This window comes from Schistocerca nitens, chromosome 3, assembly GCF_023898315.1.
Source record: "Schistocerca nitens isolate TAMUIC-IGC-003100 chromosome 3, iqSchNite1.1, whole genome shotgun sequence".
NCBI classification, from domain to species: domain Eukaryota; kingdom Metazoa; phylum Arthropoda; class Insecta; order Orthoptera; family Acrididae; genus Schistocerca; species Schistocerca nitens.
In genome coordinates this window covers 31,177,242-31,196,813 of record NC_064616.1, presented here as the reverse complement: position 1 = coordinate 31,196,813, position 19,572 = coordinate 31,177,242, and the positions used below count along the sequence as shown (strand labels likewise).

At 42.4% G+C, this 19,572-nt stretch overlaps 1 protein-coding gene across 2 annotated transcripts in view; it reads right to left on the bottom strand.

Moving 5' to 3' along the window:
- LOC126247968 (polypeptide N-acetylgalactosaminyltransferase 16-like) overlaps window positions 1–19,572 on the bottom strand; it is a 567,635-nt gene that overhangs the window by 81,232 nt on the left and 466,831 nt on the right. For both annotated transcript variants that reach the window (XM_049948532.1, XM_049948534.1), the window contains exon 6: window positions 11,463–11,584. In XM_049948532.1, coding sequence (XP_049804489.1) covers window positions 11,463–11,584 — 122 coding nt within the window. The remainder of the gene's footprint in view (window positions 1–11,462; window positions 11,585–19,572) is intronic.

The window sequence follows — 19,572 nt, the reverse complement described above, 5'->3', positions numbered from 1 at the left end:
TAACAGTAGAATGGGTCCATCGTTAGAGCTCATTGATTTCATACAAGAACCAGAGTAACAAATTCATCAGGGACACTTGAAACCTTCTAAAGCTGCTCAAGTCGACTGTTCACAATGTGATTGTGAAGTGGAAATGTGAAGGAAAAACCACAGCTAAACCAAGACCAGGCAGACCTCATGTACTGATGAACTATAACTGTCAAGTATTGTGAAGGGTGGTTGTAAAATATCTCATTGAATCAGCAGAAGAGATCAATCCTGAGTTCCAAGGTGCTACCATCAATGTGTTGGAAGCTGAGGAAGATGTGCAATTGTTGATCAGCTCCTTATAAACCACACATTTCTGCAGTCAGTATTGAGTGACGCTTGAGATGGTGTAAAGAGCAACATCATTGGACAGAGGATGACTGAAAATGAATTATTTGGAGTGAAAAATCTTGCTATACTGTGTGGCAATCCAATGGAATGATTTAGTTTGGCGAAAGCCTGGAGAAAGTTACTTGCCATCATATGTAATCCTAACAGTGAAGTACAGAGGAGGTGGTGTTATGTTATGGGGGCATGTTTCATGGTCAGGGTGTTGTACCTTTATTGTGCTTATGAAAATGTTAGGTATGGAAGGATATGAACACATTTATCATAAAGTAAATGGAAACAATTATTATTTGTATCAGAATGACAATGCAGTTTGTCATAAAGCAGGTTCTGTGAGGCAATTATTTGTGGACAGTGACATTCCTGAAATGGACTGGTGTGCCCAGAGTCCTGACCTGAACCCAAATGGAACACCTTTGGGATAAGCCAGAATTTCGACTTTGCTCCAAAGCCAGGTGTCAAACGTTACTTCCTTCTCTGGTTGTGGCTCTTGAGGAAGAATGGGCTGCCATTCCTCCACAGACATTCAGACATCTTATTGAAAGTGCTTCCAGGTTATTTCAAGCCACTGTAAAGGTGAAAGGTGGAACTCCCCATATTAATGTCCATTAACAGGTGTCCAGATACTTTTTATTTATTTATTTATTGATAATATGTGGTACAATGTAGATGATAATGGACTTAACTCTAGTTATTACAGAGGACAGTTTTCTATACTTCTACATGTTAATGTATTACAAGAGTTACAGATCTATACATTTATTGTGGTTCAAGTATTCACTTACTGAGCAGAAGCAGTAGTAATGTAGATATTCTCTAATTGATCTTTCAAAAGCATTAATATTTAGCATAGATTTTATATCATTTGGCAACTTGTTGAATAGTTTTATTCCCATGTAGCATGTACCTTTCTGATAGTGTATATTACACTTGTGTTTGTAGAGTCACTTGCCTCTAAATGTTCAAATGTGTGTGAGTTCTTAAGGGACCAAACTGCAGAGGTCATCAGTCCCTAGACTTACACACTACTGAAACTAACTTAAACTAACCTATGCTAAGAACAACAAACACACCAGGGAGGACTTGAACCTCCGGCGGGAGGGGCCACGCAGTCAGTCACGTGGTGCCTCTAAATGCGCACCCACTCTGCGCGGCTCACTTGCCTCTATAGCATTAACTCGATATTCGCACTATTCATCCACGAGACTCAGAGGGCCATAGACACGGGTTCCCAGGTAGATGCCATGTTTCTTGACTTCTGCAAGGCATTTGATACAGTTCCCCACAGTCAATTAATCAACAAAGTAAGAGCATATGGACTATCAGACCAATTGTGTGATTGGATTGAAGAGTTCCTAGATAACAGAATGCAGCATGTCATTCTCTATGGAGAGAAGTCTTCCAAAGTAAGAGTGATTTCAGGTGTGCCGCAGGGGAGTGTCACAGGACCATTGCTATTCACAATATATATAAATGACCTTGTGGATAACATCGGAAGTTCACTGAGGCTTTTTGCGGATGATGCTGTAGTATATCGAGAGGTAGTAATAATGAAAAATTGTACTGAAATGCAGGAGGATCTGCAATGAATTGACGCATGGTTCAGGGAATGGCAATTGAATCTCAATGTAGACAAGTGTAATGTGCTGCAAATACATAGAAAGAAAGATCCTTTATCATTTAGCTACAATATAGCAGGTCAGCAACTGGAAGCAGTTAATTCCATAAATTATCTGGGAGTAGGCATTAGGAATGATTTAAAATGGAATGACCACATAAAATTAATTGTTGGTAAAGCAGATGCCAGACTGAGATTCATTAGAAGGACCCTAAGGAAATGCAGTCCAAAAACAAAGGAAGTAGGTTACAGTACACTTGTTCACCCACTGCTTGAATACTGTTCACCGGTGTGGGATCTATACCAGTTAGGGTTGATAGAAGAGATAGAGAAGATCCAAAGGAGAGCAGTGCACTTTGTTACAGGATCATTTAGTAATAGCGAAAGCATTATGGAGATGATAGATGATTTTCAGGCTATTGGGAGAAACATGCACACACACACACACACACACACACACACACACACACACACACACACACATGTACATGGCTGTCTCCCTACAGTGTTCTCAGTCAACTGCCAGCTCTTTCCTGGACCATGGAGTGTGTACTGGGTGAGACGGGGTTGCAGGATGGAGCGAGTTGAAGGGTGGAGAGAGGCAGGAGGCACGGAGAGGGTTGGAGGCAAGTGTCTGGCAGCTTGTAGGAGAGAGAGGAGCCGCCTGTGGGCTAGGTAGTGGTGCAGCTGGAGGGGTCAGGTGACAGACAGCTGGGCATGAGATTTCATTGACTAGAGCATGAGATGACAGCACACAACTAGCTGACACAAAATGGGTGGGAGTACTGGGACAGGGGATGGAGTGTGTACACACACACACACACACACACACACACACACACTATTGGGTATTGGGTGAGGGTTGGGGGGGGGGGGGGCAGTGAGTTACCTTAGGTTTAGGCCATGGAGGTTACAGGAGCGAAGAAGGATGTGCTGTAAGGATAGCTCCCATCTGTGCAGCTCAGAAAAACCGGTGGTAGTGAAGAGGCTCCAGATGGCATTGGTTGTGAAGCATCCATTGAACTCTTGCATGTTGTGCTCTGCTGCATGTTGCCCCAATGGGTGAGGTGCCTCATTTTTCGCACCAGTTTGGTGGTAGCCATTCATTCTGATTGACAGATGGTTGGTTGTCATACCAACGTCAAATGCTGTGCAGTGGCTGTAGCAGAGCTGGTATATAACATGGCTGCTTTCACATGTGGCCTGGCCTCTGATGGGGTAGAATAAGCCTGTGACAGGACTGGACAAATAGAAGATCTGCAAATGTTGTTCTGAAAAAACAGCTTCCTGGAATGCTAAATCTGACAAATCCTACATGCCATGATAACAGCACAACTCACAGACAAAGAAGAAGAATGAGAAAAGGAATAGGTCATAGGCACTTGCACTTTATTGGGGTAATTGGACAGATCCTTAGAAAACACTCCATTAAGATGGTTTTCCACCTGCTGACTAAATCTGGGGCACTATTAGTGAGTGTAAAGGACACTCTCACACTGTGTAAGTATATCGATATAGGTATATATGTCTAATGGCCAAATGGTGCACACAGTCAAAGATATCTGCCATGAACCCCACCACCACACCCGTTTACTCCAGTCAAACGAGTCAGGGGCTGCACACATCATTTGCCCATATTACACGCTATGGAATAAGACTACACCAGAATTTTGGCATAGACATCTGAATATTGGGTCTGTGTAATAAATGAAGCCACCCTAATATGACATAGGGACCAACTGATAAACTGTGGCTGCACCTTCGCCTCAGCAAAGCCTGGGAACCTGCCCTCATTATGGTTAAGGAGGACAGATCTATGAAAACATCAAAGAAATATAAAAGAATTACTGTCCAAACTGAATGCTTTAGGAGGTATATGGGTTTTTAACTAAGGCAAAGGAAATGGAGAATTAACAGCATGTAGTGTATTGCTATACATCACTGAACATTCACAATAAATATTTTCTTTCAGTGATTGTAACTTTGTTATTACATACTTCTATCAATAAAGTACTGACTTGAGTAAGGTCTAAGATGACCTTGAGATCATCCTTGAGTCCAGGCCAGTAGCAGTATGAGTTTTACAAGATAGGGTAGCACAGCTAATGGCAGATAAGTCAGAGTTAGAGGGACAGATGAATGGCTAGCATGTATAGCTGTCTGAGCGTGAAGTGAATCCACCCTCCACCAGACTGATCACTCCTTTTTCTGGTAGGTATCCCTTTTGGAGCACTTGAAGACATCGGCAGATTTTGGTAGTTGGTCAGATAATCAGTTGTTACTGATAACAAAACTGCCATATATCAGTGAGGCAAAGACGTTTGATAGATGTAATTATGTGTTAAAAGCTGCACAAACTTTTAAGCAGTTGAGGCATCCCTCTTGAGATAGTCAAGAAAGCAAAACAGTGTGACGATTTTTAGGGGCAACTGAGTACGTTTATAGAAAACATAGGGAAACAGTAGAGGAGTTCATCCATAGAATACATAAAGTTAAGATATGGGATTATGAGTTAGGGGAGAATGATAAAATGAATTAAGTAACACTGCAGGAAACCAAACATAGAGCTCTCAACGCATTCCTGAGAGGCCTGTCACCTAACATGATGTAGACAGGTACCTCAGAAGTTCTATATTCTAATGCTAGATTGGCAACAGAATACAAGGAAATTAGTTTAGGAACTGGTGAACCTGATTAATGTGGGATATTCTCCAATGATTTGAAATGTTGTAAATGTGGGAGTGTCAGCAGCCTCAGTGGTGTAGGAAGGGTGGTTATCAGCAGAAAAATAATGGAAATGGCAATAGAGGTAAATAATGAGTTAATTGTCCTGTGTTAAACATTGAAGTGAATCCCAAGTCTGCTGAGTGGCACTCCCAGTAAATGTCAATGCAGCTTGGATACTAGGGTGCATGTGTCAGTAGTGAGTAGAGAGCTTTTCAGTCGAAAATGATTGACCTCCCATACCATAGGTTGCATGGGGTAGGGGATAGTGATGTGAGAGCAACTGGATTGATTGAATTAAGTTTTCAAATTGAGGTGGTTCAGTTTGAACAATGTATGGATGTGTTGCATCATGTAAGTGATGGTTATTGTATTATCTTAGGGTTGGACTTTTTGAGTTTGAAGACGTGTTTTTTCCTTAAGGACTGACAAAGGCAACACCCATTATGCAACATCAAATACTGATTGGAAATGAAGTATCATTAACAATATCGGTTGCTTCATTATTTGCAGCCAATTACAGAATAATTTATCGACCAACAGTTAGCTGACAGAATAACAGCAGAAAGTTTTAGGCCATGGGGTGCCACTATTGTCACTGTGCCAAAGAAATGGACAGATGAGTCCAAGAAATGTAGGTTTTGCTGTGTATATAGACATTTTAACAGTAAGATGGTGACTGACACATACCCCATCCCTAATATCATGGAGGCTGTTGATGATTTAGGACAGTGCCAATATTTTTCTGCTATGGATTTTTGATGAGTAGATACCACAAAATAGAGGTAGCTATGGATGAACAATCAGCGACAGCATTTTTGGTACCCTGGGGTTATTATCAGTATAGGATGCCATTTGGATTGAAGAATGCTCTGGAAACATTTCACGAGTTATTAGATGGAGTCCTGAGGTGATTAAAATGTGGGCAGCATTTGGTATATCTGGTTGATATAACTGTGTTTTCAGAAGATATGAATGAACATTGGCGGTGATTAAAAGAATTTTTGAAAGACTGTAGGTAGCATTTTGACAATGGGCCTAGAGGTCAGGCAGGAATTGGGTTACTTAGGTCACGTAATCAGCAGGGAAGATAGCCAAAGCAGACCCAAGGTTCAGTTACTAAAGCAGGTAAGGAGTTGTGATCATTTCTAAGACTCACTAATTATTATGCAAAATTCGTGAGGGGCTTCATAGATATAGCATAAGTATTTATACAGTTGTTAAAGAAAGAGGTTACATTTAACTGGACAGAGTAATGTCAAAGTGTATTTGAATCACTGAAGAAAGCATTAGCATTGAGCCCATTTTTAGTATTCCTGGACTATCAGGAAGAATTTACGTTACCACGTGATGCATCCAATCAGGCATTGGAGTGCATGTGGAGCCCATGAGGTCATCAGTGACGAACATCCTGTTATGATTGTATCAACACAACAAAGCAGAAAAGAACTATTCCACCATGGAAAAAAGGTTGCTTAGTCCCATATACAGAATTACATAATTGTGGTGTTACTTATAAGGGACAGTCAAATGAAAATGAGACAGATGAAAAGAATAAGCTAGCTGTATATTATTTCAAAAGTAATTGCTATAACCGTTAATACATATATCCCACTGTGAGACAAGATTGTCAATGCCTGCATGAAAAATTTTTTCATGACTGTCCCAGGCATGCATCTCTTCATCCAAAGAAAATCAACAGCTGTGAATGTCTTTCTTCAAGGCTCCAAAAATAAGGAATCACCAGGGGTTATTTTGAAATTGTATGGAGGATGTGTAAAGATTTCACAGCGTAATTTCTGCAGCGTAGTAAAAAAAAAAAAAAAAAAAAAAAAAAAAAACTGGCAACTTGTTGATATGCATTATCCTGAAACAGAATCATGCCATCCACCACCATTCCTGGGCTTTTTGGCTTGATAGCATGCTCCAATTTTTGCAAAGTGCCCACGTACCATTGTGCATTAATTATGGCACAGTGTTTCAAAGAATCATCTTGGCTTACATGGACTGGCGTACCTATTGTATTGACAATGCTGCAGAAGTTTTGCTGGGAAGCCCTTACATATTCTCTATAAAGCCCTGATCTCTCTCCATGCAATTTCCATATTTTTGGAGTCCAGAAGAAAAACATTTGTGGCTGTTAATTTGCTTTGGATGAAAAGACGTGTGCCTGTATATAATTATGGTTTTGTAGGCAACTGCAAACATTTTTCCATGAAGGAACTGCCTGTCTTGTCTCACAGTGGGATACATGTATCAATAGCTTTGACATTTACTTTTGAAATAATAAATAATTTATTTACTTTTTTCATTGGTCTCATTTGGGAAAAATTTAAAGTAGTTACACATTTTACAGCCCTAAAGTGTTTATTAGGCTTGAAGGGCCATCGAGTATGTTAACAATGTGGTCACAATACAGCCATAAGGGCTAGGCCTTGCCCAATGGCAGGTAGTACATATTTCCAACTGCAAGCTATATAGGGTACAGCTGCAGTTCAGCATATGTGGCAGTCTGTTGTGTAAGGCAACAATGTTAGGGTCATGCATGGTGGTGCCATACAAATGCAAAGAGGAAGTACTAAAGGAAGCTCACAATCATGTATAATTGGGAAGTCATGCTTGTAGGGCAACAAATTGGAGGGTAGCAGAGAGGTACTGGTGGAGAGGAAGAAAGAAATGTGTGAAGAATAGTGCACAGACAGCAGATATGAGCCATAAACAGGTGTTATTGCAGAGATTACCAGAGACTACAAAATCATTTAAAATGTTTGGAATGGATGTGTTGGATACATTTAACAGGACTCCTGTAGGAAACCATTTTGTGTTGATAGCTATTGATCATTTTCCTAGCTATGTGGAAATGACTGGAAATGACTACAGTCCCTAATCAGTATGCAGCAACAGTGGGAGAAGCCATTGTCAACAGTTGGCTACTGACATTGGGAGTTCAACTTGATGAAACAGTTATGTACATTGCTACAATCTGCAAATTTATAACTAGTCTGCTAGTACACACAGATGGATGGTGGAATAGAGAAGGTACACCGTATTGTAGGAAACATGTTGAGTGACTACCCATATGTAAACTCACACCATAATGACTGGGACCCATATCATTCACTTGTAATGGCACCTTACAATTTGAAGGTTTACACCAGTACAGTACTACAGATTTGTTAATCCATATGAGGTGATTTATGGGACAAAAATACCATCACCATTTGATACAATTAAAACAAAGTACGGTAGAGACAAAAAGGTAGAGCGTAATTTCACACAAACATTGACAGAGGTGTGGAGGCAAGTCCAGAGGAGAAATGCGAAGGCTTTGGAGCAACAAGAAGCAGCAGTTGAATGCAAGGGAAGACTTCTACATGATAGGGTAAGACAAAAAAGTTTGTCACAGGATAGCAAGGACCATATTAGGTGATAGAGACCATGACTCCAGTTAATGTGAAGCTATAGTTGCCTATAAAGACACAATAGTGCACATTGAATGCCTACGGCCATTTTCAGGTGCTCCAGATACATCACCACAAGTACTGAGAATTACTTCTGGGAATCAGACAAAAAAGAAGAAACATAGGGGTGAATGCTCGGATATTGAATAACCAATGCAGAAAGTACCATACACATTGCAGTCAAGGAAATTAATGAAAACATATAATGTACTTTCAGTTACAATAATGTGATCACAGGCTTAAAGGATTTTGAGGCAGTGTAAGGAGTTACGGAGAGTAATGATTTGTATTGTGTAGCAAGTTAGTTTCATGTGCAGTATTACTGTAGTATTTAGAATACGATTCTTTTTTTTTCATATGTGTGTCTAATATAAACCAGTGACAGTAGACTTTATTTTAAGGGGGGAGAGAGAGTGACTGTAGTCCTTGTCCTCAGGTTGCTGTGCACCAAGGTTAAGGATGAAGGGGATTCTAGCCATGGCAGTACTACACTTCTTCCTCAGGTTTGCGGTGTGGGTGCTTCATGATCATTGCCTGCAGGGTGGAGCACTGTTTACAAGGCAGGAAAATATGGTAATTACCAGCCATCAGTGGACACTTAGACTTTCAATGCATGGAAACTAAGAAATGAAGTAAGAAGGTTGGAAGATGTGTTTTCTGAACTAAGGTGAGACACAAACATCGAGGGAGCACTCGGAGAAGTATTGAGGGAATATATTTAGCTACATTGGTCTTATGGACAGCTGAGGGAGAAAATGCAGCGAGCAATAGATAAGAGTGCTGTCAACTATATGCTGATGTAAGATAGACCATTAGATAATGGAGAGAGAATAGTGAAGATGGCTTTCAGGCAGTGTGTGATTTGCAGGGGGGATGGGGGGGGGGGGCGGATTTCTCCCCCTCTGCATCAAACCATTCCCTCCTCTGGTTTTAGTTTATGCATCCCAACCTGGGATGTTTATTTCCCACTCACTGTAGTAAAACTTTACATATAATTTAAATTTGCGGAGCCGAACACTGATAGTTTTTAATAAGTCTTACTATTAATACTATTAATATGTTTCAGTTTTCTATCATCAGAATAAGTACAGCTTTTCACAAATTTGCCTCTACTTTTTGAATTCCCCTTGTATACCTGTATGTAGATGATTTTGTAAATAAGCTTTACCTGTAATGTACTTTTAAAGATATAACATAGTGCATACGCGTGAATAGTGAGTTTCGGCATTAACATCTATTTAACATCAGCTGTTTAACCATGTGTAACGCCACAGTCCAAGCTAGTAACATATATGATTCTACTAACCCCCTAAGACATCCCCCCCCACTGGTAAAAGCACAAATCGCACCCTGCTTTCAGGACTGCGAATGAGTAAGACACCACGGAAGTGAACGGGACTACAGAAAGAGTGAAGTAGTAGGAATCAGGAAGGCATTGGCTAAATGGCATACCATGTAGTTAATGTTGTGGCGTAGTAAGACAACCACGCCACTTGGAAGTAGCCGAAAGGCACGCGTTAACTCACGCAGGCTAGTAGATAGGTCTGAAACAGGATACGTAATGAATGCTATAAAGAAAAGTACGTAGCTCCTGGAATACTTAACTTTAATCCATCCTTGTGGTACATCGCTCTTGACGATACAAGTGAGACTCTTTAGATACAAGCTATGTAATGCTAATGGCGCCTTGCTAGGTCGTAGCCATTGACTTAGCTGAAGGCTATTCTAACTATCTGCTCTGCAAATGAGCGAGGCTTCGTCAGTGTGCATCGCTAGCTAAGTCATCCGTACAACTGGGGTGAGTGCTAGTCCGTCTCTTGAGACCTGCCGTGTGGTGGCGCTCGGTCTGCGATCACTGACAGTGGCGACACGCGGGTCCGACATGTACTAATGGACCGCGGCCGATTTAAAGCTACCACTTAGCAAGTGTGGTGTCTGGCGGTGACACCACAGTTAACAAGTCTAGAACATGAAGTACTGAACAATGCAAGCATGTTAGGGAAACTGATGGGAGAGTTACTGAAATACAGAAAAGCATCAACCAATACTGCGAATCAGGATTTTGGAATTATGCAAACTTGAGTGGGTTTGAAATTTCCTGGCAGATTAAAACTGTGTGCCAGACCAAGACTTGAACTAGGCAGAGCACTTGCCCACGAAAGGCGAAGGTCCCGAGTTCGAGTCTCGGTCTGGCACACAGTTTTAATCTGCCAGGAAGTTTCATATCAGCGCACACTCCGCTGCAGAGTGAAAATCTCATTCTCAAGTGGGTTTGTTAGACACGAGAGTCACCACAGGGACAATGTTGAAACAGTAGCATCTGGGAAGCACGGACAGTGATTACAAGCTTGCAGGAAGCTATTTAACACAGAGTACATGGACAGCTGAGTCCAGCATTGCTAACCTTTGAGCAATATTTGTTAGCATTACACAGGGTGCAGGAAGATCTGCTGACTGAGGTAGGACTTATTGTGGAGCCCAGTAGATAGAGTTATTATATAATATCGATAGAGGTCAGGATGGAGTAGATATTGATATTATTCCCAGTGGTACAGTGTAATGCACAATTTAGATGTTTCACTATACATCTTTGCCCGATAAGGCAGGTGCAAGAGGGAAGGAGGACGGTTAGCCAATAAAAGTACATGCAACGCAGAGCGGTTCCTAGGAAAGGCAGATGGACAAGGGTGCCTCAGGAATATAACAGAGCCCAAACCATATTCACAGCAGGAATGATACTACTGGATTTACTCATTACACAATGCTGTAATAGTAGTGGAGAACTGCTATGAGCAGGCTATACTCACAGTGGCAAAACAGTTGGAGTTAGCAGTAGCAGAATATTGACAAATGGAATAATATATAACATAATGAGACTAACCCTCCATCTATCAACCACAGTTTCAGAAACTACCAGACTAAACGTAATGCAGCCTCAGTTGTATCGGTGAGACAAGCTGTCAGCAGTGTCACCAGTGTAGAATTCACCTACCTCACTAACACCTTGAAACCAGACCTCATCAGTTACTTGAACCATATCACTGCGTATGGTTTCAGAACAAATGTTACAAATTGTCCAGCAATAGAAGGAGGGTCAGCACTGGAGAACAGTGATCCTGGGTATTATGTTGCCTAGTGCCGCAGTACCTCTGGCTTTGTTTTGTGCAACCCCCTTCTGGCTCCTTCTTTCAATTAAAAAAAATAACTGTTAGAAAAGGTATTAGTTAGCAAAAACTTTCACGTACAAGTTAGTAGATATATAATACTTAACTGATGACCTTTACCTGCGAAAGCCTGTTGAGAAGTGGCTCCAGCCATCCAGTGTTAACCTCGCAGTGGCTGTCCAGAAAAACTAAATAGTTGCCTCTTGCCTCGCTGGCTCCAATGTTGCGTGACCTGATTAGGCCTAAGAAGACAAGATTGTTTATTGTGAATTTCAGGAACTGTTGGTGACTTGATACATCATTCTTAATTTTACTGTTATTTTTTTCCTCTTAATTGTGAACATGAAAAAAAGAAATCATAAAAAGCTGCCAAGAAGTTGATGAACTGAACACCTGCTTCACTCTCCATAAGGCATTAATTTATGAAATCTACCAAACAACATTGCGTTTGAGAAGATGATTGTTTTTGTCATTTTAACATCCACCTTCTAGCTGTTTCAATGAGAATGGAACTGACACATGTCATTACCACTGTCAATACTATGTAATGCTGATAGGGGGAAATACGTATGATAAACAGAAAATAATCAGCCTCAGCAACTTGTTTTACACAGGGTGACTTTATACAGGGTGATTGATTGATGAGAGTATATGGAACAAAAAAGGACTAATGAATCGTCCAGAAATGCATGGTTTTTACAGTATGTGTTGAAAATGGTTTCCATGTGCATCAACACATGCATTTATGTGCCATAGCATGTTCTGTCCCAAACATTTACATCAGCCATGCTGCATCAGAACAGTGTCAAAGGCAGCACGGATACACTGCTCTCGTGTCTGCACATCTGGAATTGGCCCTGCATACACAATACTTCTGAGCTATCCCCACAACCAGAAATTGCACGGATTGAGATCCAGTAAATGAACAGGCCACGAAACTACATCCCCTCATCCAATCCATCGACCAGCGAAGACGTGTGTCCGGAAGTAATGGTGAAGTGGGCTGGAGCACCATCACGTAGCAGCCACAGAACCCTTTCAAACATCAATGGCATTTCTTCCAGCAGGGGAGGTAAAGTCACCCACAAGAAACGCCTATAGTTTCGTCCTGTTAGGTGACGTGGAAGGAAAACTGGTCCCAAAATACGGTCGCCAATTATCCTGACCCACACATTCCGACTGCACTGATGCTGATGATTCACTGTCACCATGTGGTAGGGGTTTTGCGTACTATCCCACAGATGATGATCGCGAAAGCTGAAGATACTACTCTGCGTAAAGATGGCCTCATCTGTGAATAGGATGAATGACACAAATCCTGGAATCGTGGTTGCCTGGTGAATAAACCAGTGAGAAAACTGCTCCTGATGTGGAAAGTCTGTCGCTAGTAAGCCCTGCACACACTGTAAGTGATAAGAGTAGTAAAAATTGTCGTGGAGAATGTGCCACACGGTAGTCTGGCTTATCCTGTAATGGCGGACCAACTGTCTGGCAATTGACATGGTCATTGCCTTCCACAGTGTCAATCAAATTTTCCTCCTAATCTGGTGTCCGAACATTTCGGGCATATCCTTCATGATTTCCTGCTTCCTGAAGCGACCCTGTTTCAGACAAACGGCGAAAAACTGTGGCAAGCATTGAATGCTGTGGTTGTTTCCAGCAGGGATGGGTCTCCTGATACAAACTTGCTGCCCGTCGTTCATAAGTAAACATTATGTTGGCAAGCTCTCGTTTGGAATACAGAAGCATTGTGTACAAGGCTGTATCACATCCACTACAAGGTGAGTCTGCAAGAGAAGTGAATCAGACACATTACCAATGACTATGGCATGAGAGAGCACTAGGGGCATGACGTATGAGGAGCACTACCTTCTAGGAGGAAACCGTGCGTACTGTAACATTGGCTGCATGGTGCCGCGCCTATTAGACCGCAGTCTCTGTAACAAAGTATGATTGAGTAAATGGTCTCTAGCACGGAAATCATGCATTGTCGGACATAAGTTCATTATAACTTTTTTGTCGTGTATCCTCTCATCGATCAATCCCTAGAGTTTGTACACGAAAGAAACAGATCACCCTGTATATGATTCTCATTAGTGTGGTTAATTTTTCAGACGCTACTCACTAATTAGTTAACGGGAATATGTTTCTTCCGTGCATATTATTCTCCAGGTAGCAAATGTATAGGTGTTAGAAGAAATATGGGTTAAATGCTAAACGTCGAGTGTTCCCTTTTCTTGTTCCACTGTAGAATAATTTGCAATTACAGGTTATTGTCCACGTCGAAATCTGTGATAACTGAACAGGAATTAGTAACTCCTAGGAGACATGACGCTAATACCGTGTAACATCGCCTCTAGCCTTTTAATAGCCGCAGTTCTGACAGGAAGAGAGGCCGCAAGTTTCTTCAGGTATGCCACATCCAGCTGAAGCCAATCATTGATGATTAGATATTGTGGAACTAACAAACTCAATGTATGTTGATTGCTACGTTTCACCAGCTGTTCCAAATAGTCGCAGACATCATCTTTGAGATGAAATCAGTGGTTTAGCGTGCCATTCGAGATACAATAGGCTGCCTGAGTATTCGTCAAACCAGGAACGTACGCGTGAACACCCCTGTTGTCATCTTGAAATACAGGAGTGTCCACAACATATTCATCTCGAAGATGTAGAATAAATGGCAAAACTTGGTCACCGCGAACACTGAAATAAAAAATCTTTGATGACGTTGATGGTAAGCAGGTCCGCCCCCGGTAGCTGAATGGTCAGCGTGACGGATTGTCAATCCTCTGGGCCCGGGTTCGATTCCCGGCTGGGTCGGTGAATTTTCTCTTCCCAGGGACTGGGTGTTGTGTTGTCCTCATCATCATCCTATCATCCTCATCGACTGCAGATCGCCGAATTGGCGTCAAATTGAAAGACCGGCAACCAGCGAACGGCCAGCCCGACGGGGGGCCCTAGCCATACGATTAAATGAATTAAATAAATGGTAAGCAGAATAAAAAGGCCCCATTACTGGTACGAAAACCAACTCCAAAACATCTGAGAACAGTTTTCAGCGTCACTATACCGTCCACATACTGCAGGTCAAACGCCTCATTGGACCATCGGTGCACTTGCTGCCTTGCATCACTAAAAAGTGACAAAATTTTGGATCATACTACGCGCTTGCACTCAGCTACGGTGCTGTTTCTGGGTTGTTTGGACCACTGAAGACGTGCAGCCTTATGTGCAGCGGCGATAAGTCACCTTTTGCTATGTACCCGACTCCAAATGTCCATCGCCAGCTGTTCCATTCTCAATGTTCTCTGGAAGCTAGTTGAGAGAGATTTGAATTCAAGCATATTCGTAAATCAGATGGACACAGCCCTGTGGCACTTGAAAATTCAAACCCCTTTTAGAGCGAAGGCATTCACTGACACCGGCATTTCCTGTCGGATTTGAAACCATCTTTATCGAGAAGAAGTGACACTCGTCTCCACTCCCCATCGATTAGGATCTATTTACGTCCACTCTTCTTACTCTGTATTAGATGGTTGCGAGTGGTACACCAATCCTTGTACACACAGTGAACAGTCCGCTGTGTGATATCATTCTTACGGTGGTCATGGGGACCTATAAACACGATAGCCTCTTTCGGTCACTCATTCGGAGTTCCACGTCGACTAATCTTACCACACTGGTTCCAAATAACCGACTGGCACTTATACACCATTTCACTGCCATGACATGCGTCAGTGGTGGAGGGTCACATAATCACCTGGTACAATTATGCAACGTGAACAACGCTCAAAAGCGACCATTATGCTCTTTTAAGGGAGCTCATTACTATTTCGTCTGGTGAACGTCGCGAAGTGGATGCTGGGAGCGAATGTACACGATACATGCAACACACATGCAGCAGTCCTGCAGGGCGGGTGGTATATGAAACAAACATCTACGTGTGTTTCTACAAAAACATAGACGATATACAGAGATAACCAAGGAAAGGCAAAGTTACATTTATAGCATTTGTAGACTTGGAGAAACTTTTTGACAATGTTGGGTGGAATACACTCTTTGAAATTCTGTGAGTGGCAGGGGTAAAATACAGAGAGCGAAAGCCTATTTACAACATGTGCGAAAACCATACGGCAGTTATGAGTCAATGCGGATGAGAGGGAAGCAGTGGATGATATGAGACAGAGTTGTAGCCTATACCCGATGTTATTCAGTCTGGACACTGTGCAAGCAGTAAAGGAAACAAATGAAAAAGTCGAATTAAATCAGGTAATTCTGAGGGAATTAGATTAGGAAGCGAGACACTTAAAATAGTAGATGAGGTTTGGTAATTAATCAGCAAAATAATTAATGATGGTTGAAGAAGAGAAGATATAAAATGTGGACCAGCAATGGCAAGAAAAACGTTTCTGACTGAAATTTGTTAACATCGAGTATAGATTTAAGTGTTAGGAAGCCTCTTTTGAAAGTGTCTGTGTGGAGCGTAACCATGTCTTGAAGCGCAACATGGGCGATAAACTGTTTAAACAAAAAGAGAACAGCAACTTTTGAGATGTGGTGCTACAAAAGAATGAGGAGGTTCTGAATAGAACTGAATAGAAAAGAAATTTGGGGCACAGCCTGACTAGAAGAAGGAATCGCTTGATTGGACATATTCTGAGACATCAAGGGATCACCAAATTAGTACTGGAGGGAAGTGTGGGGGGTAAAAATCGCAGAGGGAGACCAAAAGATGAATACAGTAAGCAGATTCAGAAGGATGTAGGTTGCAGTAGTTACTCGGAGATGAAGAGGCTTTCACACGATAGAGCGGCATAGAGAGCTGCATCAAACCAGTCTTTGGACTGAAGAAAGACAGCAACAACAACAACCCAGACACGGTCTCAAAAATTTTGTAGTACTTACTGAAATTTTGTCGCTATACATTACAAAATGCTGTAATACAATGCAACAGCGAATAGCATTGTTTATTATTACTGATACTGAGCGGAAGCAAGCCTGTAACGGCCGACTTCAACAGATTCATTACTCGTAGCAAAAATTCAAATGGTTCAAATGGCTCTGAGCACTATGGGACTTAACATCTATGGTCATCAGTCCCCTAGAACTTAGAACTACTTAAACCTAACTAACCTAAGGACATCACACAACACCCAGGCATCACGAGGCAGAGAAAATCCCTGACCCCGCCGGGAATCGAACCCGGGAACCCGGGCGCGGGAAGCGAGAAAGCTACCGCACGACCACGAACTGCGGACTACTCGTAGCACTCCTTCCACGAATGGCCCACTTATGTTATACATGTAACAATGGTCTTTTTACTGGGCAACGTTCTTTTATCCAAAACGCTGCCAGGAACATTTTCTGCTTGTAATTTCACTGCGTTACGAAATTAATGAGGAAGGTGGAGACTAGCTCAGGCTGTCCTGTGATATCTCTTCCTGGAATATACACACTGATTAGTCAAAACATTCTGATCACAGGTCACCGCCAGACTGAATGCCGCCTGGTAGCGGTGCGGGCACGTGATGCGATAAGGGAAGTGCATAAGCGGCACAGCGATACGGGTCGCAAACGTGACAATCCACTGACATAAGCGAGCTTCACGAAGGGCAGCGCCCTGCGCTTGGGAACGACCATCTCGGAAACGGCGAATATGGCCGGCTATTCGCGTGAGCACTTATAGAAAGTATCTGAAGGACGATAAACCGACGAGTAGGCGACAAAGTGTTGGACTTCCACGCTCCACTGCAGAAAGTGGTGGGCGGAGGCTTGCCCGCTTTACACTTAGGTGACAAAAGTCATGGGATAGCCATATGCACATATACAGATGGCAGGAGTATCGCGTACACGAGGTGTAAAAGGGCAGTGCAATGGCGGAGCTGTCATTTGTACTCAGGTGGTTCATGTGGAAAGATATCCGACGTGATTATGGCCGCACGACGGGGATTAACAGATTTTGAACGCGGTAATTAGACCTATTCAGTTTCGGAAATCTTTGGAAATTCAGTATTCCGAGACCCACAGTGTCAAGAGTGTGCCGAGAATACTAGATATCCGACATTTCCTCTCACAATGGTCAACGCAGTGACCGACGACCTTCACTTACGGACCGAGAGCAGAAGCGGAGTTGTCAGTGCTAACAGAGAAACAACATTGCGTGAAATAACCGCAGAAATCAATATAGGATGTACGATGAACGTATCCTGTAGGATAGTGTGGCGTTAATTGGTTATGGCAGCAGACGAGTGACGCGAGTGCCTTTGCTGACAGCACGACATCGCCTGTAGCGCCTCTCTCGGCTCGTGAGCGTATCGTTTGGACCCTAGGCGACTGCAAAACCGTGGTTTAGTTGGACGAGTCCCGATTTCAGTTGGTAAGAGCTGATGGTAGGGTTCGAGTGTGGCGCAGACCCCACGAAGCCGTTGACCCAATTGTCAACAAGGCACTGTGCAGCCCGGTGGTGGTTCCATATGGTGTGGGCTGAGTTTATATGGAATTGACTGGGTCCTCGGTCCCACTGAATCTATCATTAACTGGGAATAGTTATGTTCTGCTACTTGGAGACTATTTGCAGCCATTCATGGACTTCATGTTCCCAACCAATGATGGAGTTTTTATAGATGACATTGCCCTGTCTCACCAGGCCACAATTGTTCGGGAATAGTTTAAAGAACATTTTGGACAATTCGAGCGAATGATCTGGCCACCCATCTAACATTTAAGAACATAATCGAGAGATCAGTTGGTGCACAACATGCTGCTCCGGTAAGACTTTAGCAATTACGGACGGCTATAGACACAGCATGACTCAATATTTCTGAAGGTTGTTGCCTCCACGCCACGTCAAGATGCTGCCCTACGGCGGGCAGAAGAAGGGCCGACATGATATTAGGAGGTGTCCTATGAGTCTTGTCATCACAGTGTAAGTAAGTGGCCAGTTTGAGTATTTATTATGGAGAGGGAATGTGACTCATGTCTTTTTAATGACATTGTGTTGAAAGCGTCAAACGTTGACTTCACAATCCTACTTTAGTTATTTAAAGTTCGATAATGCTATTAGAAGGTAGCCGGCCGCTGTGGCCGAGCGATTCTAGGCGCTTCAGTCCGGAACCACGCAGTTGCTACGGTTTCAGGTTCGAATCCTGCCTCGGGCATGGATGGGTGTTGTGTCCTTAGGTTAGTTAGGTTTAAGTAGTTCTAAGTCTAGGGGACTGATGACCTCAGATATTATGTCCCGTAGTGCTTAGAGCCATTTGAGCCATTTATTAGAAGGTATACAGCTTTTGTGTAAAGACGTCAAAGAGAGCAAAGTTGCCATCTCTTGCGGTGGCTTCTGGCCGCTTTTTATAGGGGGAAAACTTAAAAGCAGCAGCGGAAACATGATCTCAGCAGCGAGACTTGTAGCATATCCTTTTAAGAGTGACCTAGAAGCGGAAAATAAAAAACGAGGAGAAGAGAAAGAAAGCAAACACTAGGAGAAACTGAAAGCAGTTGAAGAGAAGAAGATTGCGTAGAGCAGGAAGCACAATCCTAGAAGATCTCATTTCGACAACACAGGAGAATGAGTGCATGTACTGCGAAGAAAAATTTTCAGATTCGAGGACAGAAGAGCAGTGGATGAAGTACCAGTTGTGCTTCCTCTAGGCCCACGAACTCTGTACGGGAGTTGAGGAACACAGTCTGACTTTTATTTGTGACAAGTGCAAATAATGTAATTCGAATCATGTTTCACAGTAAAATAAATTTAGTTCTTTGTTAAAACAGTTTTTATCCCTTGTTTTTGATTTTAAAACTAAAACTGATTGTTTAAACTACTTAATTTTTTTACGCAGGTGATTAAACTATTCTATATTATACTTGAGTAGTTGTGGATTATAATCACTCATTTCTATGCATTTCCTTCTCCTGCTACTCAGCTTAAAAAATAGGAATATCTTAGCCTGGCCATTATATCCGACTCCCCCAGCCTCATGATGTCTGTAGTAGATCAGCGGCTGTATACATGGATGCTGTAGGTTGACTTCGAGAAACCTCGTCAGTCCAAAAAGTCCAGAGTCTGGATTAAGTCTCCGCCCTGCCACACTTCCAGACTTGAGTACTACTGAACTGGCGTGGGTGCGACATACCGGCAGATCATCAACATTTAGAAACACACTGCCAACGCACAACACTTCCAGAGATGTTATACGGTAGTACGAAGAAACAAAGGCCATATTTTGTGGTT